Below are 27781 nucleotides of genomic sequence, written 5' to 3'. Positions count from 1 at the left end.
ATGATCTGGCTGAGCTTTGTGGCTGCACTGGCTTCTCTCCGGGCCGGCGTGGCCTTCCCCCGCAGTGCGCCGGCCGAAGCATGTGAATCTTTGCTTCCGAGGCATTTTGGTACAGAGCCCCAGGGGCCTCAGCATTCCCCTTACTCTTTTTTAGCCTCTTCAAAGTATTATCACTACCGGATGGATGGCATTCAAGGTAAGTGGCTTTTTTTAAAACTTTTAATGAAAGTGTCATTCGTGTAACTTCGAGTCTGAATTATCATTTCAGTTGATTCTCTAATTCAGGGGTTCTCAAACCTTTGGACATTGCGACCCCCTTTTTAGATTAAGTATTTTGGCAAGCCCCAAAATTTTTAACTCTGTCTAAACCCTAAAACAATAACTAAAAACCACACAAATAGTGAAGTTTGATCCTTAGAAACACAAATAACTAAAATGAAAATGAATTTTTGTCTCCAGAATTATCTTATAATAAGAGACAGCAGTAGATCTTACTGATTTTATAATCTTGCAGTAGTTTTATGATAGTTATTGACCTAGCGTTCCTTCAAGTTCTATCAATACACTCAGTACGAAAAACACAGCAATAAATTAAGTTTCTTTAAACTTTTCTTCCATATCTCGCGACCCCCTGTACACATCCCGCGACCTCCTGGGGTCACGACCCTGCGTTTGAGGTCCTGTCTCTATTTAACGACTTTCAAGGAAGCACAAAAAAACGTCCTAAAGTGAAATGCGTCCTCCAACGAAATTTTTCTAAAGCTTGAGTAGAGACAATTTTTTTAAGAGTTCAGTTCAAGAGATTTCAGGAACACATCAAGTTAATATTCAATTCAAATTGACACAAAAGGGCAATTGCAAGCAAATATTGCCTTTTTTTGATTGATCGAAAAAATTGGCGGGCATCATAAAGCCCATATGTCACAAGTTGAGCATTGTTGCTTTAAAGTACACAAGCTATGCCCACATTATTTTACCATTAGTGACTTCGATTTTTTTATTTTTTTTTTTTTAAATCTTTTTCAGTAAAGTAGTTCATTTGCTGTTTGTCTGTTGGGAATCAAATGAGGCAGTGAGAAGCAAAGGGATGTAAGTGAACATTTTCAAGTTTTGAGTAAAACACGTTTAAAGATACGTTCCTAGGTAGGCTTTCATTGAAAAGTGTCTCTAAATCATTCTGTGTAGCAGCATCTACACTGTTAAAACCAGGAGTGGCATAGGGGTAAAGAATTTCACCCAAGGGTGAAAAAACGGTGGGTCTGGGTGAAACAGAGGCTAGGAAGTGTCGTTAAGGTGCTTTTGGCTCCTCAATGCACTCAATGGGTGAACGACGTCAACAAAAGTGCTAAAAGACCATTCAATAGGAGAGCGACTCCTTGCGCATGCGCTCTGACTTATCGTCCAACGACAATTTCAGTTTGAATGGCGAACGAAGGAAGTTGCAACGAAATTTACTTTCACATTGAATGAAGAACAAAACTGAAAATTTCGTGGATTAATCTTCGAAATCTCGCGTAAGTAAAGGCATTTGATCATATTGTAACTCTTAGAGCTTTCGAACATATTTAAAGTGATTAAAGTATGTTGACAACTGCTAATTGTTCCGTTTACCTTAGTAAGTAATTAATATCTTGCTATTTATATCCTGCAAAACTGTTACCTAAAACTATTTATCAGTACTATCTTGAACAACAACAACATTAAAAATAAAAACGTTTAAATCAGCTGATAATTGAATTGCTAATTCCGGAATAAAAATGCATCGACGTAAACAGCCTATATAACAATGTCTATTTCTTCTCAATGAATTAACTACGTAGTGGAAACGAAGAGAGCAGCAAAAAGGCAGAGAAAAAAAAACTGCGTGAAAAGAAATCTCTCACTCAGCGTTTGACTCATGAGTTTCACATCGTGTCTTGGTTAACGTATCTTTCTCAGGCGTTATTGCATGAAGCGAATGTAGTTATCTACTCGTTTTTATTTTTAATCAGACGGAAAACTTGACATTGGAAAGAAGGGCTTTTAAATTAGTATTTATCTTGTACGCATAAGGATACTCAAATATTGAATCTTATAATAAGTATTGATAAGTTACGCTCGATTAAAATTTTAACGTTTATGAAACGCTTTTATTTTCCTATGATTCTAATCTAATGTTACCTAATATTTCTGGTTGTTCCGGCAACTGATTGATAAATACCTTCCCTGTTCATTTTCGGCACAGATTATAGTAAAAATTGTCAACAACATATTAATTACTGAGCAATTCAAGTGTGAATATAAGAAAGTTAATACACGAACAGACAAATTAAAGTCATGAACACTTCTAAACTATGTTCGAAAGTTGAAATGTGATCAAATGCCTTCGTATATATAAATCAAAATAAATAAAACACAATTGTATTCAAAAACGCACACAACGCGGGGGGGGGGGGGGGAATCCTTATAGGAAGCAATAAAGGTGCCATTTTTCTCACCTAGGGTACCATCTTTTCACCTACGGTGCACGTTGGGTGAAAGGAGCCAGTTTTTCACCCTTGCTAAGGGTGCAATTTCGGCTCTCTATTGGGTGTCGCTGGTGAACAAGCGTTTCACCCCTGACAGGTGCCAAACGCAACCTGTAGTTTTAACAGTGTACCAGGGGTAATAGTACTGTCTCTTGCCCCAACACAGAGAAGAGATTCACCTATCATTTGTACTGGTTAGCTCCAAATTTTTAATTTTGCCACTTGCATCCCTTTGCTTCTCACTACCTTAAATGTTAATCTGCTACGCATGCAAATTTATTTCTCTTTATAATTACAACATGGCACTGAACAAAATTCAGTGAAAGAATTCCTTCTAAGCATCTTCTGCATAAAATATATCGTTTTCATGAAGAATTCTTAACGCAAGAATTAGTAACGCAAAATTAAGAAATAGTAATAATTATCAAATCCGTTCAAAAAGAATTATTAGCGTGGTTCATGGCCATTCTGCCAGTTAGGGGTAATTTTGAGCCACACCTAAAATGGGATGCGAAACAAATAATTTCAATAACATTAGTGCAAATTGAAAGCAGCAAAATAACCTTTTTAAGTGTCCAAAAAATTTCCCTTTGTATTTGACAACATCACGATAGTTCTATCATTTACAATGTTTCATGTAGTGTGGGAAGAGCACTTTCAATGACTTCAAAAATAGCTTCCAAACAATAGCTTCAGAATTTATTGAACGGTTCCACCAGCCTGTGTGCAATATATCTCACCTTAATCTCTCCCACTCATTTTATTTTATTTTATTCGTTTATTTATTTTTATAAAATAAAGAGCAGAAAACTCATTTCATAGTCTCGCTGGGAGCACTGGGCTTTCTAGTTTTTTTTTTTTTTTTTTTTTTTAATAAAATTTGCTAATATATTTGAAGTGGCGCAAAGTTAACCTGCATGGCTCAAAATTACCCTCAATTACTGCAGTTTTTCCAACTATGTCATTCTTAGAAAATGTAGTGCACCGCCTAGTGGAATCAGCTTGATGTAATTGGTTAAAGTCATTCGGGGTTACTTTTAACAGCAATTTCCCTATTTTAAATTTGCTCAATTATATTTTAATAGACTTGTTTCATCTATTAGCATAAAACTAAATAAATTAGCATAAAACTAAAAAACTTTACAGAAACATAGTAATCTAAATTTAAGGAATAATAATTATAAAAACATTTGAAATGAATTATTAGCCAGACTCAAAGTTATATTGCCACTAAGGGTAATTTTGAACCATGCGGAAAATGTGACGCAAAAAAATTGTTTTTTATAAAAAATAGTAAAACTTTGAACTGGGAAAATAAAATTATTTGTTAAAATTCCATAGTACTACAATATTTCTAACAAAATATTAAAATCTAGGGAGGACAAAATAATTCAATTACTTCAAATCATTATTCAAAAGTAATTTCTAAACAGTAACTATTAGAGTACACACTTAGCTATGTTTCGTGTTGACAACTTATTTTATAAAATAAAAAATGAAGAAATTTCCTTTTATAACCTTGCCAGCAAAATGCAGCATCAGGCCTTCTGCAAAGCCAGATGTGTCAAAAATTGGATGCGGTGCAAAATTAACCTACGTGGTTTAAAGTTAACCCAAATTGCAAAATTTGCGGCCAAATACAGTAGACCCTCCTCCAAAAGTCCTAAATATTTCAGATTACGTGTAAGAAACTGCATTTTGGTGTGCTAATAATCGAACTTGCGCCACTGGAGACACTTTATGCGATTGGTTCCAGAGCTTTTTCCAGAATTAAAGTTATTAAACTCTCACAGTTCAGAACTCACTAGAAGAAGAGCTTTTAGGAGCGACAAAGGAGGACAAAAGCAACGATGATACCGACATCGATGACACAGAACCAAAAACGTTAACATTGAAAATATTGAGCCATTCCTTGACAACAGATATGATCTTTCTGATTTGTTAGTGAAGATTATGTCATGGAAGGAAGATTCTATCATGGAAATGATCATGGATGCGTTAATGCTCCGCAGAAAACTGCAAAGAAAAATTCCTGACTGCCAAAAGACTATCATAGCCAGCTCCTTTACAGAAACACTAAATTAATTTGTGTTTTCTTTATACATGTTGTGCATAGAAATCGGTAAAAGTACACATTAATCTTATCATACAATTAGTCATTGCTAGAATGATGTATTTTTTTAACCTAATCCCTATTTTAACACTAATATTAAGTCTTAATTTAAGCGGTTTTGATTTGCGCTGCATTTCCGAGGAACGTAACCCCGCGTAAAACGAGTTTCTACTGTATCCCAAAAATTTGATCTGGTGCAAAGTTAACCACATGGTTCAAAGTTAACCCAAATTATTGTAACACTTTTTCCGGATCCTGTCCTAGAGGCTCGGTACCAACTTCAAGTTGTAGGTGACGATCAATAGAAGCACTTCGTGTCAGACTAGTTGAGCCCAAAGTACTGATCCTTCAGAAAGAGAAGGAAAGGAAAAGGATGCGATGTTTTGAGCAATTCCCATCGTAACAGACTAACAATTACAGAAGGGAATATTATATTAAAAATGCTTTAATTATTCATTCTTTTTGTGATTATATCTTTCATATACACCAAAATCTGTTTTTTTTTTTTTTTTTGGAGCAATCACATTGCTTATTGTTCTCACTTGACTCTTTTGAATTCCTATGATTTTATTTTCCCCCCGCCTCCCTCTGCAGCATCAGCGTCGACCGGCCTCACGTTGCTGCTCCTCTAGAAAAACCGTCTCCAGGTTGCGTCCATATCCTACACACACATGCATACATAGACACACCGACACACACACACACATGCATACACACACCGACACAAACACATGCATACACACACTATCACACACACATGCCTGCACACAGACACACACGCCTACCAGTGGCGGCTCGTCACTATGGGCCGGGTGGGCCTGGCCCACCCGGAAAAATAGTACATAATTAAATAAATTGTTAAAAAAATATCTTCTGGTGTTTCAGTTTTTCAAAAATCAGGGCATGAAACTGATTTTAAATTTATAGAATAAAGAAAAATAAATATTAATTTTAATATTATTATAAATTTATATTATTTAAACATAAATTTAATATATAAAGAAAAAAAGTTTCTCTTTTCTGTTAACTAGCGTTAGCGCTTTAAGAACGTTCCTTTGAGCCTTTTTAACGGCGGCCCACAACTTAACCAACTGCGACGATTGAAGCAAAGTAATGAAAACGGCAAGCGATGTCACCCCGAACGATGTGTTTGCGCCGGATCCTTCTTGCCCCTTGGAGAACCATCTTCATCCAATGGCAATAGTAGAAGCAGTGGGAGGAAAGTGTCTCGTCTCGCGTCGCTTATACAATGTTTCAGCGAAGCAAAGGGCAGAAATCTCGGAGCCCACCCTACGGGGAAAGGAAAAGTTCTCTCATATCTCTCTCCCAGTTTTCTCTCTCTCTTTTGATAGATTTTTAATTCATTTTTTCCTTTTCTTTAATCTTAAACGGCTGTTACTATCAGGTACTGGGGTTTACAATATTTTGGATACCCTCTGATTTCATTCCATGGATACGTATTTTAATTTGTTTATTTTTCTTTATTTAACTTTGATCGCATTCTCGAAACTTCTGAATGGAGATTTTATTTTCAAAAAGGCGTTTGCCATTTTTTAAGTTGCGGTTTGAATTTAGGTACAGTTGGTTTTCAGTGTTGTGCTAATATAATAAGAGTTCAGACTTTGTATTTTTGAATTAAAAGCTGTTCCTAATATAGTTTTCACTGGGTGAGATTTTTTTCAATTTTCTGATAAGTTATGATATTTGGTTAAAGTAATAAGTCTTAATCATGTAGGGCTTATTGTCATGTCTTTTCTACGCTAGAATATTCTAACACTGAGCAAAGCAAACCTAAATTATTACACTGAAAATTAAAAGTAAATTAAATTTTTTATGAAAAGAATATATTGCTAATTAAGTAAACTGCATGTTTCTAGAAAAATTAGTTACCAGTTTCGTAATTTGATCCAATTGTTATTAGGTATCAACTAGAAAACCGCCCGTCATGGTATGACGAATGAAAATTGTTTCTACATTTGAACGGAGCAATTGCCTGTTTAGTGTTATTTTGGTGGTTGAAATTTTAATCCTCACTCCAGTCACGTTAATTTTTACCGCTTTTACGAGTCTTCATTCCTTATAATTACTGTCTTACCAGTAAAACAGTTAAGGTCCCGGATCGAGTCAGCCTTGTCACAATGAAGCCTTTCCCTGCATGTTAAACATTACCAAAACATATTATCAAATTATCATGCCGTGGTAATAGTTTCATTGTTGAATCACGCGGATTACTCGATCATCGACTATCATCTATATGAAGATATATAATAACGAGGCATGCTAAAGTGAAAGCTAATGCTACTGCATGATCCCAGAGATCGTGTTGGTATCGAGGGTGTAATATGAGTTAGATTAATACCTTTTGTCATTTATTACCAGTGACTTGTGTTTGGTGTTTTTAAATATCAAAAATATATTATTGAAGTTGTTTTCCTCGAACTTTTAAAAAATAATCAAGTAGATTATTTTCTAAAACCACCAATTTCAACTTTGACGCATCAGGAGAAGCTCGAAATAAGTAAATTGCAATAAAGCCTATAAAAGAACTGCGATAAAGACTGGTATTAATATATAGTAGCAATTAAAGTATCAATTATGTTTTTCAGCAGTTATAACCAAGAATGGCGATTTGGCCTTACTAGGAGCACGTGTCCCTCCAATAGGGCCAACTCTGAAAAGATGCCAAAAGTACAATGAAACTAAAAAAATTGAAAAATTCTTTATTGTCAATTCGTCTGGTAAACTCAAAAACGTAACATTTTTAAAAATTTAATATTTACTTCAATGGAAATGAGAAGGATCAATCGTCACATTTGGGGCACTGATAAGTCGTTATCTTCTGTAGGTCACGTCTGTGCAGTATATACATCAGGATCATATCCCTCCACCCGATCCGTCGGTACGTTAATAAGGACACCGCGGTGTCTTTATAAAGCCAATCGTGGTCTTTTTGAACTACTACATCCTACTTTTCAAGGGGAATCAAATCATATTCAAACTGACGATACCCAGCAACATTTTTCTCTTTGAATTCGCTAACTATATGAATTACTTTCTCGAACAATTAACTTTTTTTACACAATTAAACTACAGAGAACCACGAAGAAATAAAATGTACAGTAAAATAATATCGGGCAATTTCGATAAGACTCTTTTGCAATAACTGTTGCTGTACTTTTTCCTGCTTTTGACAAACAGCTTATTGATAATGCTTTATCATCAGTTAGGCTTTCTGACGACGATAAAACCACGATCTGGTTTTCTTTTTTTTTGTGTAGAAACTTTATACAAACGCCAGAGGCACCCCGAAATAAAATTTTTGAGAGGAGAGGGGTTACGTTCTCAATTCACAAAATGAAACTCCGAACTTTACCGAATGATAAAAAATTAGATACTTAAACATAATTAGAAGATACATTAAACCTAAAAAGCTATATGGTCTCCAAATTTGCCAAATAAAGAAACTTTTGGGAGGCCACAGTGATCTCCCATCGGGGCGCCTCTGATAACAGCAGGCCCAACCACGGAATTAAGCCACGAGCCGCCACTGACGCCTACACACACACAAAACACACACACTCGTGATTGCGAGAAACATAATTTGAATTCAAGATGTCAAAATTCAAATTATCATTTGTGTGTGTGTGTGTGTGTGTGTGTGTGTGTGTGCGGTATATGAAAATTGTTTATAAAACAAGTGACGACGGGGGCATCCCGATGGGAAGCCACTGTGGCCTCCCAAAAATTTCCTTATTTAGGAAATGTTCGGGAGTCTGCAAAATTATCATCAATTGGTTTATTTTGATTTCGTTTAAAGATAACTTTTTGGGGTTATTTTCTACGTGAGACTTTTTTATGCGAGATCCCTATCCACCGCATAAAAAAAATATTTTTTATCTGTTGCGAAATCTATTTTTTATAGCTACTCGTGAAGTTCTGAACATTTTTTTTTATGCGATAATTTATGGGTTCCCTATCTACCGTATAAAAACAGGTTTGGGTGTAATGGCAGGAATGAGGTTAAGGTAGCTATCTTCTGTAAAATATTTAAGATCATTAATTATCGGGTTTAGCTTGTGTACTATGAGTCAACAATGCTCAACTTAGAGCATTCGACCTGCCAAGTTATCATTCAATCGAAAAAACATAACATTTGCTTGCAATTGACCTTTTGAGTCAAGTTGAATTGTACATTAATTTGATGTATTCTTGAAATATCTTGAACTTAACTCTTAAAAAGTCAACATTCTTAAACAAAAATGCGTCGCTTAGTTTACAGAAAACCAGTCGTTATCTGTATCTTCATAATAAAAACTTTTTTCTCAAGTATAATTTGTATCGATTATTTAGATTTACTGCTTTTTATTAGTATGGATCCCAGCTAAAGATTTCATTTATAGCTGAATAAATTTATAGCTGATGCGGTGACTGACATGTACAACGCTTTAATGTTAGTCAGCTACAATGTTTTAAACTATTCTTATAAATCAGCCAAAAAATATTTTTGAAATTCAATTACACTTAATACAGCTTAAAACAAGGGGGGAAAGTTTCTTTAATGATGGGTATTTTGCGTAGAATGTGACAAAGGTTTTGTGATTTTGCTTCGAAAATGCGACTTAGTTACCCGTGGAATTGCCCATATACATTTTTTTTTTTTTTTAATTTTTCTTAAAATTCATATAATTTTTGGTTAGGATGTGAATGACTTTTAACATGTGTCGAAAGGATGATATTTTTCATTGAAACGTCTGATTGACTTATTTTGTAAATATGTTGGTTGAAACGTATTCTAACAAACATTAGGACCGTTCATAGTACTAAGCAAGGTACTGCAGCATTGTGCTGAGATGAAAAATTATCAGGAAAAATAGTTTATGAAAAAGGAAAATGGTTGGAATGCAAAATAGCGAGTGATCGAAGAGAAGGCTCTTTTCAGTCTTGTTAGATAGCTTCAACCGAAACGACCGTCAATCGAAACTACCGTTATACAATGAATTTTCACTCATCTAACCAAAATAAGTATTGCGTTCAAAAAAAAAAAAGGAAGAAAAAAAAGAAAGCAATAAAACATTTTTTGAAAGCACTGACGTAATTAAGATTAAAATTTAAATGTTATACCGAGTTCTGTTAAGTTGTGATTTTATCTTTTTAATTTTATTGATTTCGTCAAAATTACGCGATAAGAGCGAGGACTTTTTTCAGAAGAAGAAATTTCATCCAAAACTTCGAAAGTTTTTGAACTTTTTCAAATGCATTCGCTTAGTGGAGGTTGACGAATAAGCAATCATTTGAAATTTTTTAGTAGTAATACAATAGATAATCACATTAAATAAAATTCAAAATGAAATCAGTTTCTAAAAGAACTTTTTTGAATGACATTAAGAAACCAGAGACAGCAAAGTATCGCTTCGAATTTCAGTATAGTTTTCAAGGAAGGTTTAGGTAATATTTAATGTAGAGAAAGAAACATTTTCACAAAGGAAGAAACATTTAAGATTTCTTTGGTTTTTTGACTTTTTGAATTATGTAAAAAAAAAATTAAATAAAAATATAAATAAATAAATAAACCGGCAATAAGGATTCCACCCATGCCAAAAAAGTTGATATAAGATTAAACGCTATGCAGTCCATTTTTTACCTTTTGTATTACAGGTATTAAAAGCAACAGCAAAACATGATAAACAAATAATCCAAGTGTTTTACTGAAAACGGATCTAAAACAGCGTCGAAACTTGAGCACGGTTCGCATGAATGGATGGATACTCTTTCGCTCAGGGCATGCACAGAAATTACTTTACGATTTCATAACGAATTGATCAACGAGTTCAAAATCGAGAATTTATGACTTGTGAAAAGAAAAAGGAGTAAAAATGGCTTTTTCGTCTTTTAGGTGGTGGGAGGGGGGAGCTAATTGGGAGAGGGGGAGCAAAAGATGACAAAACACCTCTATAATACTTAGCAAGTTCTTGATCAGTGCAGTTTGGGCACTCATAAGAACAACGCAAAATTTTCATTATTTATCATTAATAATTTTAAAATTTTTAATTTCCTGTCCTCATTTAAATAGTAAAAATACGTCATCTGCAACGAAGTTTTTATGAAAGTAAACTCTATAGGTTCATCAAATTTTTGTTGAGGTTTGTCCTCCACTTGTAAGAATAGCAGTTTCGTAAAAAAATAGTCTAATAGTATCAGTGTTATAAAATATAGTTTTTATGCTCTACAAAATAAATTATTCTTTAAAGTTAAGAAGGGATTTTTATGTTTACGTCTAGATAAAATTTTGAAAGCATCAAAGATGATTGAAAGACAATTTCTGCCCGCTGCGAATTTGGCCTAAAGTCACTCTAGTTGTTATTTTTTAAATATAAAATAGTTTTCTTAAGTTAATGTGTTATATAAGGACAAACAATGGTTATTTATTTAAAAAATAATAATGTTAAATTGCACAAATTGTAGATTACTGCAGACACGTGTTTCGGAGTTACAAAGAACCCTTTTATCAATGCAAAAATAAGTGAGCTAAGGATTAAAAAAGCTCACTTCGTTTGCATTGAAAAAGTGGGTTCCTTGTAACCATGAAACATGTGTCTGCAATAATCTGCAATTTAATGTGGTTATTTCTTTTTTTACTTTTCAAGCGTGAAGTTATTTATTCAACTTTAATGCGTACTTATATTCAAATATATAAAAATCAAAAGATAGCTCAAAACTCCTGGATATAAAAATAAACGCACTTATTTCATATTTCACCCACCCCCGCAACGAATTGAGCTATAATTTATGTATATATATATATATATATATATATGAATATATATATATATATATATATATATATATATATATATATATATATATATATATATATATATATATATATATATAATATCAGGGTTGCCAAATGTTCCGCATTTTGCGGAAATTCCGCGGCTCCGCATTTCCTTGCCGAACGCTTTCAAGCTAAAGTTCGCTATTTTATCATATTAAACATGTAAATTTGGGAAATTAAAGATGCTTATACTCAAAGATTGAAATAGTGTTTAAAGCTGTTTTAGTATAAAAATAATTATTTTTAAATTAATAAGTGCTTAAAATGGCTATTAAAGCTCTAAAACAATTTCAGATAAGTGGTTTTAGTTATTTTATTATTGATTTTTATAAAAAATTCCGAACTGCTCCGCAAAATTTTAAATTGCTACTCAAAATCAGTACAGATGATCCTTAAATTGTTTCTCCAAGGTTGGTAACCCTGATATATATATATATATATATATATATATATATATATATATATATATGCATTCATTTACCGAAAAACAAACATGTTTCTTACTTATAATCTCATTTCATTTCCGGAAATAAGATAAAATCATTTAAAATGTTTTTGTCTTTTTATTTGTTTCAAAAACATTTCAGCTGACTGAATTTCTACAAACACGCAAATTTTCTTTGAATTTTAATCTACTATCTGCAGCAAACAACAGTTTAACGCAGACAAAAAATAATGCTTAGAATTTTTGTCACGCTGGTATTTCCAAAATGCCGAAATCCCAACCAGAAAAGCTCATTAGCGTCACAATTTAATCTTTCACATTTTATCGTTCAGAGGTGTTTGATTTATAACTAATAAAAGGAAAATAAATGTTAAACGGTGCAGTGAAAGTAGGAAATTGGATATAAGTATTGGATGAAGCTAATTCATGATTCTTACCCAAGCGTGAAGAAGCGAGCATCATTCAACTGTATAACTACTTACCGAGTTCAAATTTTTCCATTCATTCCCGGATGTTTTGAAAGCATTCAGCTGAATTATTGAAGAACAACGGAATTAATGTAATTAATCATATTACGCAGTGAATACAATGGAGAACATCGAATGCTGCTTCTCTGCCTTATCACATGTTCAAAATTAATTACTTTTGGCATAGTTTGTTATTGAAGATTCTGGCTATAAATTGGGCGTAAATTGCTTTTTACTAGAAAAAAAAAATTACTATGCTCTTAAAAAAAAAAAAAAAAAAAAATTAAATGTCTCTTTTTTTCATATTTCTTAAGTTCAAAATGTTTATAATGAATTTTTTGACAGAAAATGGTGAAGAAAAAGAAGGAGGAAATTCTTCATATCAAATTGTTTCGAGTTCATCAGATAATCATCAAATTGTTAAGAGTAATTATTATTTCGTTTTTTTTTTTTTTTTTTTTAAGCTGTTTTCAGAGAAACACTTTTACAAACGTATTTTACACAATGCAAATTGGAAATACGCCTCAAAATTTAGCCAAGCGCATTTTCACTTTTTATTTTAAATACAAATTTTGCATCATAGAAAATGAAAAAAAAAAAAAAAAAAATAGATTTTTCAAATATTGCACATTAATATTTTTATATTTTTAAAATCCAAATGTTAAACTTTTTTAATGCTAAAAATCAAAATAGTACGCGTCCGATCTATCAGTGTCATCTTTAGAGAGTTAGTTATTTTACTATCGACATAATAGCAGGGAATATGTAATGTTGGCTGAACGCTCCTAATGTATGCGTGCTACAAGGAAATACCATAGTATAATATTAGAAACTTATCAAGGTGATTTTATCAATAAATATATGTATTTTCAGTAAGTTACTGCCCTATAGCGAGGGCTAAGGAATGCTCTTCTGCCTTAGTTCTGGCTATCGGGCGAAAAATTACTGAAAATACCACTGCCTTTTGCCTTCAATTTTCGAGTCGAACCGAACCATTGCTTCGGTCACTCGTCTAGTCTTTGCTAATTCTATATTAGCTACCAGTTTGTTTGGCACTCTTGGATTTCTTAAGATGGGTTTTCCACCTCCAGCTCAGTCACTTCCTAAGCCGGGCTGATGAGTGCTAATAAGCCCGAAACTGCAGTCCTCGGCTGGAATGACTGACCTGGCGGTGTATTTCATGTAAATATATGTCTTCCGAAAGATATTTGCTAATAAAAGTAACATCAGCTTACTTATATTTGCTTCAACTTGGAATTTAGTTGTGTCATTAACAGCTGAACTCATATTTCCACGACCTGAACTATCCTTGAGCATCTGAAAGGGAACAAAATAATTAAGTAGAAAACGAAAATGGCCTATATCAAAAAGTAATAAAATTGAAATTTAAAGTAAAATACCATTCTCAGTTAAAAATACAACTGTTTAAGAAAATCTTGACATAGGGTTGGTTGTTGGAGATGGGTCATTATGGTAAGTGGGTCACCCCCCTAAAACTGAAATATGAAAAAAGTTTTCAAACTTTTTTGCACTGATCATGTTAAATTTCATCACAATGATTGGTTTTGACATATTTAGAGTTCGTAGAATTTTTTTTTCTAGGTAATAGCGTTTAGTCAAAAAAAGATTCTGAAAAACATTTTTTTACGAATTTAGCAACATTTTTTAAAAAAGTGTTTCCAGGTTAGTTTTTATTATTATTTTATGATACTTTTTCACGCATAGTTTAACTTAAAGTTCATCTCAACAAGAATTTTCGTGTTAAATATTATTAATAAGTGCTTAAGAGGAGGGGTCTCACTTACCCGTGCATTTTTTCTATACGGGGTAAGTGGGTCCCCCTATAGCAATGGGGATTTCAAAATCAAAAGCAACTCTGATTGTATTGGTGAAATACAAGACAACTATGATGACTTAGTAGCAATTGATAAATCAGCTACAAAAACTGCTAAAGCTGGTAATTATGTATTTGTGAAACATACATGAAAGAAAATCATTAAGATTTAAGTAGGTGTAATGTTGGAAGTTGATATATTGGAAATTAATCCTTACATTCTACGGGATGCATTACCAGTGCTTGAGAAATAATGCTAGGAAAGTGATTCTTTTAGGACAGGAGTGTGACATTTTTTTTAGAACAGGTGTATGACATTTTCCATACAATTTGCCTGTTGCGTAAGCCCAGAATTATAATTAAGGTAACTAATGTTATTTTTTTATTCTAACCCCTTAATTCAACTACACACTATATGAGTAGAATTATTGTGTTAAATAAAAGAAAAACAGAGATTTTGTCTAGGAGAATGACAGCAAAAATGTTTTATACCCATTTTTGAACTTCAAAGTTTTAGTAAGAACAGCAGACAACTCATATGAACTTAATACTTAAGGAATCTAACAAAATGGTGATAATAAACAGTGCTGTAGCGCAGCAAATGAAAAATTCCTCTTTTTAATCTATAATAATTGAACTCTTCCTACACTGTAAAAAAAATCCGGAAACGTTTCTGAGTATATCGTGCAGCTGCGGTTCATGAAATTTTCAAAAACGTTTCTGAGTATTTCGGAATTATCTTTCTGTAATGTCCAGAAACGTGTCTGAGTATTTCCGAATCCTCTTTTAATGTTTCTGAGTATTTTGGAATACTCTTTCTGTAATTTTCAGAAACGTTTCTGAGTATTTCGAATCCTCTTTCCGTAATTTCCAGAAATGTTTCTTAGTATTCTGTGCAGCTGTGGTTCATGAAAGTTTCGAAAACGTTTCCGGGTATTTCGGAACCCTCCAAACAATTTTCAAAAACATTTCCGAGAATTTCAGAATCCTTTTTCCGTGATATTTTCTAAAATATAATTCTTTACTATAGTATTGCATACCATATCAGTTTCAGTTCTTTCATATCTAACAGCAATGAAACAAGCAATTTTAGAATCATTCGTGGATTTTTTTTCTGAATTTCTAATGACAAATAGCATGGTTAACAGCATAACATATGCACAGTTATAAATTTTTGAAAATTTATGAAATAATATAGTAGTTTCATTCCTAATCACAAAATCGTCAGGGGAGGGGAAGGGGGGGGTACTTTCTCAAAAGTGGGATTGTTTGTTAAACAATCTCAGACTTCAGTTTTTCTCTCAAAAATTATCAACATATTGTATTTTTAATGCAGAATTTAAAAACATATCTTGTATCAAACTTGATAGCTTTTATTTTCGGATAAAATTTGACAGAACTTACCTTCCCTTCGCGTCAAGTCTATTTCTCTGACGAACAAAGTGTACCGAAAAGTGCAACAGAGAAATTGGTGAATTTAAATATGACACCAAGTCCTCCTGTTGGAACCATTCGAGTTGATTCTTCTGTTCTTGCCCTTTTCCAGTTCATCACAAATATAAATAATCAAAATAGGTTACTGATTTCATTTTTACAATGTGCGCAAAATGCATTATATATTTTATTTATTAAAACATTGAATTCTATTGCATGATTACTCCATTTCATATATACTAGACCCCCCCCCCCCCACACCATAAGAGTGAGGGTGAACCCATAAAATGCTATAAAGCGCCCCCCTTTTAAAAAAAAAAGCAATCCCTGAAAATGTCAATGGCAGTCTGCGTGGTGAACGCACCTCGTCTTCTCCCCATATGTACATTGTATATTATTAACATAGTACTTAAAAAATGATTCACTTTTAAAACAATGACATGAAATAATATTTCTTTTTATTTCGGCTTGTAAATGCAGCTGTTCCATTTTTGCCACTGACTCATTCCTCCTGACTATCCTATATTAAACTAATATATCCACGAAGGAAATGTTATTTAACGAACAACTAATGTCAAGGAATTTTTTACTGTCAACCACATTTAACAAAATGAATGAGCACATGAATTAATTGCATAACTATGTTGCTTACTAATAGATAACTGGGCCATTTTCTAATGGTATAAATATTTTTTAAATAAATGAATAAATTATAATAAAAAAAGATAAATAATACTGGCACATTTTTTGTGAAGCATATTACAATACTAGAAAACATTTGCATTACCATATTTTTAATGAATTAAACAACTGATTTTTTTTGAACCAATGTATGTATATCAAAGTATTTCCAAACAACTTTTCTGTGATTGCTTTTCAAATATAAATCTTATTTCTATTGCGTAATTAATCAGTTTCAATTGGTTACAACAAATAGTACACTGCGCACATAGGTATGTAGGATAACTTTAAATTAATTCGATAAACCCAAAAACAGTTACAATTGGAGCCTCATCAAATGCAAATCAACAAAAATATAAATGTATATAACAACATGCTTTAAAATATTCATTATTACTTACAAGTGAACATGAGCGGAAGAAAATCTAAGTACCTCCATTACAACTGGATAAGTAATCCAAAGGGTTTCGTTTCATTAAGTATAAAAACGGGTGTTGAAACTATTCACGCTTGAACACACAATATATATGTAATCATGGTCGCACCGGAAATTGTAAAGAAGCAAATCGTTATTAACTAACTTAATAGCTGCGTACATCGTCTAAAAAATCAAGGGCAGCCCAAAATGAAAAGGGGTAAAATTAGTTTCGACACAATTTACTACCCTCTGGACATGGAATAACAAGTAATCCAATGCTAAACAGTTGTTGACTGCAGCAACCATAGATAAGGAAAAAAAATAAGCTCTCGTTATTTCCGACTCACTGGCGCCAGTGTTAGAAGGATAAAATACGTTTCGAAGCATTGCGCCTCACTTCCGCTTCGAGATTTTTTGAAATAACAGAAAACTTTCTGAATAATGAGGAGTTCTCTATTGGATGAAGGATTCTTATTATTTCGGAAACGTTTCCGATATACCTAGAAACGTTTCCAAAATTTGTTACAGTGTAGGACAGGACAAAGTTTAAAACGATGTACGTTGATGATTTAAATAATTTAATTTATTTTACATTTTTAAGTATGCTTAATTTTGTACTACAAATTGAATTTGTGGAATGTTGAAATAAAAGTTTTAAATAATTTAAGTTCATTTGAAAAACGGATGGGGACCTGCCAAAAGTGTGACTTTCTGTTCATTTAAAAAACATTTGTAGAAAAAACTAAATGAGTTATTGTTTTAGTAAGAGTAGAATAACATCAGATAAGATATTTCTAACTATTAAAAAAATGAAAACAGTTTCTGAGTTAAACAATTTTTGTGTTTGGCTACTGGGACATAATTGTTAGGATTTGATACTGATGAAATCGGGGGGGGGGGGGTAAAATAAGAGTAAAAATCGTGATGCGGCAGCTGTTTACCATCACAAATTTGTTATTTATTTAAATAATGTAAATTCCCCTAAAATAACTAAATGTGATGAGCATTTTTGAAAAATGTGGTTATTTATGATGGATAATTTCTGACGTCACCGTATTTTGTAACTAAAGTCAGAGAACAGACGTTTTAAAAATCGTAACAGGAATAGATGTACCGTCAACCATGACAACTTCGTCAATGTTTGCTGGCTTTTGAAAACGATATTTGACTGTATACTAAGTTCCAAAACAAGAAAATAGATGCAATAGTGTTTTTCATTGCACAAAAACACTACCGCATCCATTTGCTGGTTTTAGAATTTACAATAGTGCCAAACGTCATCGTTTTAAAAAACCGCTAATAATGTCCCACTCGACGAAGTTTCCCGCTTGAGGGTATGAAGTTTTAATAGAGTGTTTAAGCTGACACGCAAGGCATCTTTGGAGGGGCGGAGGGAGGAGAGAAATTTCAGTTCATACTCTTTTAATTGTTTTTATATAGAGTAATAAAATTTTATAATGCTGACACCCCCCCCCCTCCCTTTGTGTGAAGAGAAAGAAAATAATGAAATTCCCACATATGTTTTTGCTAAGCAATTATAGACGCAGCGTAGTCAGCATTCATATACCTTAAATTCAAAATTTATTACTGGTCACTGTTCGCCGTTTATTAAGACATCAATTGTTTGTTTATTGAAGTGACCAAGAAATTGCTATGGGAATGTGGTCGAATCCTGCGCACGTAACTTCTAAGAACTGTAATAATTTAAATATAGTCACGATTTTTCTGATTTTTTTCTATTAATTTTAACATGTGAAGCATTGGACATCCAAAATTTGCTACATAAAGCATCTGAGTTATTTTTTTTCTTTAAAATAAATTTAGAAGATAAAAACTGGAGATTAGCTGCGTGCAGAACTACCCAAGCCAATCCAGCAGTTCTACGCACTTCATCTGCCTGTGAAGAAAAGACACGAAACTAAAATACAATTTCAAAATAAATACTAATTTTAATCTTTGCTCTTTTTCATGAACAAAAAATGCCTTTTAAAGTATCACAAATTATTAGGCAGTTCGTATTGAATGAATATTTGCTTCATTTGAGAAAAAGACCGCATTCAGAAGACCGAAAAATTCAACTTGAGTGGTTTAAGGGGGCCGTGGTAGCCTGATCGGTAGGGCATTGGACTCGGGGCCGGAGGGGCTCGGGTTCGATCCCCACTGGTCGAAGACCCACCGTCGTCATTAAAGGGGACTGGGCGACGTTAAATATGCTCGTGGTCTCAATGTCCTCCAAGTGAAACGATACCTCTGGGGGTGCTAGTACTAGGTAGCTATTAGCTCTTGGACTAGTTCTAAATTCTCATTAACTGTCCGATCCGGTGATGGTGCTGCCATCTATCGGTATATAAAATAATGGAGGCAAGGCACTTAGTATGCAGATCCCTCGACATAATACAGTTGTAGTCAGTTGTGACTCTTGAATAGAATAGAATAGAGTGGTTTAAGTCTAAGGGCCGGTGCAAGAGAAACGATCGCAGGTAGCTCGCTCGTATTTTACGTCATCTGCGATTTGTGCAATGCAAGTTGTAACAAATCTGCGAGCGACGAGGCAAATTACAACTAAACTTTGTAAGAGGGGAAATCCCGCCACAAATAAACTTGCGAGCGGCATTAATGGCGGTTAGCGGATGTTGTGTAGTTGCTCGTTGTAATTTTAAGGTGTCGGAGTTTGAAATTGAACGATAAAAACGATTCAATTCAAATGAGAAATGCTGCTATCAGTTAACAATTTCTAAAGGAAACAGCAAGAGCAGGAAACAGTTCTCGACAAGTTGCTAATTCCAAATGTCTGGTACGTCCAAACAAAATGGGCTGCAAAAGAGTATGCTAGTATACTTTTAAAGTCTACATACTCTATTGCTGACCTTTTTTGTTCAATTCAGCATAATTTCAAATATTTCAATGGAAAATAAGTTCGTAAGAGTTGCCCTTGTCCAAGGTATTTATGTTATTTTAATGCTCTGGTATTCTAAACATGAGTACATCTAGCAAGCATATTGTAATAATCAGAATATCTTGGTATTTGTTATTTTGGCAAAAAAACTTCATTAAGAAGTTGTACTGTCGAAACGTACAGTACGCGAAACATCAAAACACATACCCAAGATCACATTAATTACAATTCTTTAAAGAAAGAAACAGCTTTATTCTTACTAGGTGGCATGGTTAAGATGCAGCATTATAACACAAATACAATTGCAAGAATAGTGCTTTTAAAAGAATTTAAAACTACTCCTTGATCAAATACTAACTCTAAAATTAACCCCCAATAAAAGTTAAAATACATTAGTTATCACACTGCCAGAGTTTCCGCCTATATATATTTACAAAAGCACCAAGCCCAAATAACTCTCTGCTTAAAATTAACTAATATGAAATTTGCATTTTACACACATTAAAATAATATTAGCCTATAACAACATAATACCACAATTTGCACAAATTAAAAGTTCTCATGTAATACATTAAAACATTACTTCACAGGGGTTGAATTCTACGACGAGGCATCAAATACTAAAAATCTCACACGCTGTAAAAAAGGCACCAATTCGACCTTGCTTCAAAGATCTAGCGTAGGCTGAATGATTCGAGGATTCGCCCGCTGCCGGTAGTTCCGAACTCCAATTCCTGCTATCATTTTCACGGGCCACAAGACTTACAATTTCCAACCATCCGATGCGTTCATTAGCTCCCAGGTCTGGTCCATGGGGCCTCCACTTCCGACACAGCGATGAATTTAGTCTGGCAGAAGACTCTGATAGATTCTTGGTTCACTTATGTGATGCCGAGACTTCACATCTTAGCGAGGAACATTTATCTGCACTTAACCTTGCAAAGGGCCATCCCCACATTCACCATTCTCTATATGTACCACCCTGACGTAATTTGATTTATTTGCGTGCCTAATTTTTACCACTACTGGAGAGATAATTTCAGAAATTAGAAAAGGACCTTCATTATGTTTACTCAATTTTTTTGAGCGCCCTGGTTTCACAGCTGGATTATACCAAAATATTTCATCCCCTACTTTAAATTGCCGTATTTTACTTTGCCTTTCTCGTCTGTTTTCATTTGTCTCAGCCGCATTTTCCAAATTGTGTCTCACTGTGGCGTATGATTCATGCAATTTCTTCAGTAGCTCATTAGCATAATGCATATTATCCGCATAAGAAAAGGGGGTCGCCTTTTCCAGAAACTCATGAGGCAGATTTAAATTTCTTCCATACATCAACCATGCCGGTGCAAAACCGGTCGACTCGTGTGCAGACGTTCTATACGCCAGGATAGCAAAGGGCAATTTTATATCCCAGTCATCATGTTCGGAATTTACTATATGCGAAAGCGCATTACCTAACGTTTTGTGATATCTTTCCACGCACCCATTACTCTGTGGTCTCCACGCCAGGGTATCTAATTTTTTTATATTCAAACTCTGGTATACTTCCTTCATTGCATTGCTTAGCAAATTCAACCCCCGGTCTGACAAAAAATTTTTTGGTGTCCCATAACGACTAATGAATTGCATCACTACATCCGCGATGACATCACTGCCTATCGTAGACACAGGGAAAGCATCCACCCACCTTATAAAATAGTCAGTAAAGGTAATGATATATCTATTACCCCTTTCAGTGACAGGCAAGGGACCTACTATGTCGAAAGCGACTTTTTCGAATGGACCTGCCGGAATAGGAGCTCTCTGCAATGGAGCCAAACACCCTGGCAGATGTGCCCTTCGTTCCATACAACTCTGACACGACTTCACCCAGTTTATGATTTGAGCCCCCATTCTCGGCCAATAAAACATACTTTTGATTTTGTTTAAAGTTTTCTTAATCCCGGGATGACACGCTTGCGGACTATCATGATAAATCTCACATATTTTTCGAACCAACGACTGTGGCACAACGTACCTAATATCTTTTTCCCCCTTGGAATTTCTGTTTCTGCATACCAAAATTTTATCCTTCAAGAAAAATTTCAGTTTATCCGGATTTATCCGGCTATTTTTTAACAGGTTGTTCTTTATCCTAATACATGCTCTATCTTTTTCCTGTTCCTCCCGCAATTTTTCAACCGAAATTTCAGCCTTAACCGGGCCCATCTCACTTAATTCATTGAATTGAACCTCCCTATTTTGTGTCTCATATTCAGAAACATTTCTGGACAAAAAATCCGCCACCGTGTTAATTTTCCCTGGCAAATATTTTATTTCAAATTCGAACTGGGAAAGCGATAAAACCCACCGGGCTATTCTGCAGAATGAATCCTTAAGCTTAAAGCAGCTAGTCAGAGGCGCATGATCCGTGTACAAATAAAATAGTTTTCCCAGCAGATATTGTTTAAAATAATTGGCAAAATACACAATGGCTAAGGTCTCTCTTTCAGTCGTCGAATATCGAGTTTCCGCAGAATTCAATTTCCTACTTCCAAAGGCCACGGGTTGTGGAAATCCTTCTGTATCCAACTGCGCCAGGACGCAACCTATCGCAATCTTACTTGCATCTGTATACAAGTGAAAGTCTTTCTTCGTATCCGGCAGATACAAAAAGGTGTCATTCATCAGAGCCAGTTTTAAATCCTCAAACTCCTCCTCCGCCTGTTCATTCCATTTAAACCCCTGTTTCTCTTTCGTTAAATTTGTTAAACTAACTGACCGCCTAGCAATATTTGGTATAAATTTTCTATAATAGTTTATACATCCCAAGAAAGATCTCACTTGTTTCCTATTCCTTGGAATTTGAAAATTCTTTATAATATCAATATATATTTTTTTTTTATAAAGCTGCAAGAAAAGAAAGCCACGGCACCATTTTTGTACTGTCGAAACGTACAGTACGCGAAACATCAAAACACATACCCAAGATCACATTAATTACAATTCTTTAAAGAAAGAAACAGCTTTATTCTTACTAGGTGGCATGGTTAAGATGCAGCATTATAACACAAATACAATTGCAAGAATAGTGCTTTTAAAAGAATTTAAAACTACTCCTTGATCAAATACTAACTCTAAACTTAACCCCCAATAAAAGTTAAAATACATTAGTTATCACACTGCCAGAGTTTCCGCCTATATATATTTACAAAAGCACCAAGCCCAAATAACTCACTGCTTAAAATTAACTAATATGAAATTTGCATTTTACACACATTAAAATAATATTAGCCTATAACAACATAATACCACAATTTGCACAAATTAAAAGTTCTCATGTAATACATTAAAACATTACTTCACAGGGGTTGAATTCTACGACGAGGCATCAAACACTAAAAATCTCACACGCTGTAAAAAAGGCACCAATTCGACCTTGCTTCAAAGATCTAGCGTAGGCTGAATGATTCGAGGATTCGCCGCTGCCGGTAGTTCCGAACTCCGATTCCTGCTATCATTTTCACGGGCCTCAAGACTTACAATTTCCAACCATCCGATGCGTTCATTAGCTCCCAGGTCTGGTCCATGGGGCCTCCACTTCCGACACAGCGATGAATTTAGTCTGGCAGAAGACTCTGATAGATTCTTGGTTCACTTATGTGATGCCGAGACTTCACATCTTAGCGAGGAACATTTATCTGCACTTAACCTTGCAAAGGGCCATCCCCGCATTCACCATTTTAACGAAACTCGAGAGGCTGTTTCAGCCACGCACGCAAGGCGAGATAATATGCGTAAAAAAGGAAACTATAGCTCTTTCGTACTGCCTTATATCCATTGCGTCATTTCCAACTGTTGCCACTACGCTTTTGGGCAGTACAAAGTTAAATTACTTTGTTTGAAGATCCATTTTTGCTCATTCAAGCCGATAGATTTAATTGTTTACCATAAGCAACCATACATTTTTTTTCCCTTGTACTTTACTTGAGTAAATGTTTATAACACTCGATAACTCTGGTTTTTAAAATTCTACTTAATTCGAAAGTAATCCATTCAAAATGTAAATACGTATATGTTAACAACTTCTATCTCTAGTTTTGACTATCTGATGTTTTATCTATAATTTGAATGCTTGTATGCAAACTGATTAGCTTATTAAAACTTCAGGTATATAAAAGTCATTAGTTTTATTGAAATACATTGAAATACATACCATTTAAAGTTCTCAATTAGATTTTAATACAATGAAAATTATGGTAAGGTAGTCTGAGAATATTGATGATTCCAAATTTCAGTCAATTTCATTGCTGCAATGGTTTTATTTGAATTTTAAAATGAAATAAGGGTTAACAATAAAAATTACCAGTTCCAAACACAATATTTGGAACGAGCAAGCCTGAAAAAGCGCTTCCTTCTTTTTCCGAAAAGACACGAAACTAAAATGCAATTTCAAAATAAATACTAATTTTAATCTTTGCTATTTTTCATGAACAAAAAATGCATTTTAACGTATCACAAATTATTAGGCAAGTTCGTATTGAATGAATATTTGCTTCATTTGAAGAAAAGATCGCATTCAGAAGACCGAAAAATTCAACTTGAGTGGTTTAAGTCTAAGGCTTGTATGAGGTGGGAGAGAAAACAAGGTTATTCCATTTATTAAGTATTCATAGGTTTTCATGGACATATGACTGGAGTAATGGTCTAAATCAATAAAATAGGATCTGCTTTCATTTACTTTGTGTTGTTGCTCCTCAAAAAGTAAACCTCATCTATTCATCCAATATTTGAGAAGCAAAGGGATGCGAGTGGCAAAATTAAAAATTTGGAGATAACCAGTACAAATGGTAGGTGAACCTCTCCTGTTTTGGGGCAAGAGATTGTACTGTACTATTAGCCTTGGTAGGTGCTGCTGTACAGCATGATTTAGGAAAAAATTTCAATGAAAACCTATCTAGGATCTGATCTTTAAACGCGTTTTACTCGAAACTTAAAGTAGTCCCCTTGCATCCCTTTGCTTCTCACTGCCTCAAATATAAACTCAACAGAACGAAATGTTGTAGAATCAAATTGCGGTTTAAATGGACGCCATCAACGATTTTTAAAAATATATTCGGTACTTTAGTTAGTTCAGTTTTTAAAAACGTGTAACACAACATTAAAATATTAGTTATAGTAACATTTAAATATATTGCCCAGTTATTGGTGCAAATAACTTCCCCGAAAGGATTGCACCAAGACAGACATTTTTCAATGCTGCCATGCGGCTTAAAACTTTTTTGGTTCGAATACATTTGCTATGAAAATTCAAAAGCAATCACACAACGTCAATAATTACCTGAAGCAAAAGAAATGTACGTCAAAATTTCTGCAGTTACATTTCATTTTACCCTATTTATATAATTACAATACAAAAAAAATGAACTGTTTAAAAATATTAAAAAAAGCAGAGCTTTCATATCTTTTTTCTCTCTTTTTACAACCTTCATTGACTGAAAGTTGCATGAAAAAGATCGACAAAAACCTTAAGTGTAAACTTACTGAGAATCTTTTCCAAATTTCTTGAAACAGTTAGTCTATAGATAAGTTTTTCATCTTTTAAACCTTAGCTGAAGCATCAACATATTCGGGAATTAGAGAATCTTTTGATTTTTTGGAGACAAGTTATAAATACTTGATTGAATTCCCAAGCATTCTTCAACCAAAAAAAAAAAAAAAATCATGTTTGCGAATTAGAAAGGACCTTAAAAGCACGTAGGTGTTAAACAAATATTTGATTAAGGATTCTTTTCTTGGGAAGATTAATGAATGGATTTAGTCACGAGAAAAAAATAGTGAACGAAAGAAACCTCGCTAGTTAACTTCTTGAATTCAAAGGAATTATTTTAAAATATAGTTATTTACCTTAAATTTATTTTGTTTTATAGATGTTTGAATAAAATCCCATTGTTTGAGACAAAATAGAGCTAAAAATTGATTTTAGATGACTTGTTCTAATTTTTTTGAACTTTGTTTAAAAAATTTCACAAAACAGGGTCCGACAAATCCCTTGCGCCAGGTCACCCGGGTGACTAAAAAAAATACCTTGGCGACTAGTTCTGAAAGGGATAGGCAATGAAACGTTATTGTTTGGCGATTTAAAATCTTTCCTTGCGCGGGATTCAGTGTTATCGCGAAACATGCGCATGCAACTTATTTTGCAAATTTTTATGTCCCAATGCAGTTTTTCTCACATTTAATTTCCACACAAGGATAAACTACTGATACTTATCGATATACATTTTTCCAGAGTTGTTCCTAACTTGCTTAGTCAGTCTTACACAGCTTCATTCACTTTAGACATATGCAGACGTTTCCCACACGTGTTACCTGTGTTACCTAAATGTTTGCAAAAAGAGGTTGTTGTTGAAAAAAAAAAATATGATTTTCTTTCCTTGCCTTTTTTTTTTTTTTTTTTGAAAACATCCAAACTTCAATATTCTACTTTGAGCTAATAGTTCTCAAGGGACTACAGCAGTAACAAAACTGCAGATTTAAGTCAACGACTGAATAGTTAACTAAATTACTTATTAAGATTATTAATAAATTAAGAAGATTATTCATCGATTTATATATTTTTCACAAAGTAACACTTTTTTCCCACATTTTTTTTTTTTTTCTTTTTTTAAAAACGCCGCAAACTTCATCATTCATCTACACAATTGATGGCCCTTAAAGGGTTGAAGCAGTAACAAAACTGCAAAGTTTAAAGCAACGAGTCTTTCACTGAATAGTTAATAATGCTCGTATTATTTATTAATTGATTTTTTTTTCATATACAAAGTAACGACTATCAAAAACTGAACATCAGGTTATTATAAACAATGTTTAATAATTTTAAGGTTTCCTGTTCTATATTTACATTTTAGTTGTCACCATAAAATTTTAAAATATTAATCACAACAGTAAATACTAATTTCTTTCTTTCCAGTGCAGCTAACCGGACCTCGTTTTAAAGGGTTTTTAATAGCAGCTATGGATCCTGAAACGCATGAAAGGATAGGAGACTGGTATAAAGTAAAAGGCACACATACGTTACCTTGCTCAGCAATTAGTCATGCAGATCCTTTACCAAAGAAGAGAGTTATTTTGCTTTGGAAGCCACCGAAAGATAGGCCAAAAGGAGAAGTTATATTTGTGTAAGTATTAGAAGTACAGGGTGTTTCATATTGTATAGGGCAAGAAGCATCAACAACTACTATGAACTTTGTATTTTATTTTATTTTGATAAAATCAATATTACAGTGAGACTATAGTTATTCAAGTATCTATACTACTCTGGGAAAATCAAGTGCAGTATTGGCAGAGATGAGTTGTTGAGATATTTGAATTATCACGTTTTTGGGTTCTATACTAACAATGGGCGAATTTTTGAGTTGGGCTTTTTTTTTTTTTTTTTTTGGTGCTTTATCTTCAGTATGAACTAAATAAGCAATCTTAAACAATAAAGCTACAGTATAATAGACAAAAATAATACAAAAAGTTAATAAACTTGCAGATACTGCGTTTTACCTTCCCATGACAGTAAAGATGTTCTATGTGTGACTCTCCGGTGAGATACAAGTATCAATGTGGTGTTGTAGTTACGGCCATACTCGTCACAGAGTATACTTTGCTAAAGATTTGAGCACTTCTGTTATTAATTATTAATGCATCAGAATATCATTTAAGAGTATTGATGACTTAACTACAACATTCCTAAACAATCGATACAATCTTGTGACACAATCAAACAATTTTATTTAATACCGTTTTACTAGACACGGACGATTTACCTACATTTAACTATTGCCCTTGTACTGCTCTTTAACTGTTTTCATTATTCGTAATGACTTTTAGTAGTAGTTAAAAATGATCTCCAGTATTTTTACTGTACGAATGATGGAATTTTTTCATGCTGATTCTTATAACTTTTAAAATACTAAGAGTACTTTTCTTCTTGCTTCCTTATAGGGCAACAGTTCTGCAATCATATGACAGTTATTACTCCGGAATAGTGGCTGGAATCCCACCATCTGGAGAACACGATAATGATTAATCGCTCAAGAATTATATTGTAGATATTTATATATTATTTTGTACTTTTATTCAGCGCCAGTACATTATGTTTTGTACAGTTTTGTTCGT

The 27781-nt window shown here is 33.6% G+C and overlaps 1 protein-coding gene across 1 annotated transcript; it reads left to right on the top strand.

The window, feature by feature from the left end:
• LOC129218871 (putative defense protein 3) lies at positions 1 to 27781 on the top strand. The gene is made up of 3 exons (XM_054853192.1): positions 1 to 196; positions 26586 to 26793; positions 27608 to 27781. Exons 1-3 carry the CDS (start codon positions 1 to 3, stop codon positions 27690 to 27692), a joined length of 489 nt encoding a protein of 162 aa, XP_054709167.1. The 3' UTR covers positions 27693 to 27781.

The sequence above is a fragment of the Uloborus diversus genome, chromosome 3, assembly GCF_026930045.1.
Source record: "Uloborus diversus isolate 005 chromosome 3, Udiv.v.3.1, whole genome shotgun sequence".
Taxonomy (NCBI): Eukaryota; Metazoa; Arthropoda; class Arachnida; order Araneae; family Uloboridae; genus Uloborus; species Uloborus diversus.
The sequence above is the reverse complement of the archived record's forward strand: the minus strand, read 5'-3'. Positions and strand labels throughout refer to the sequence as shown.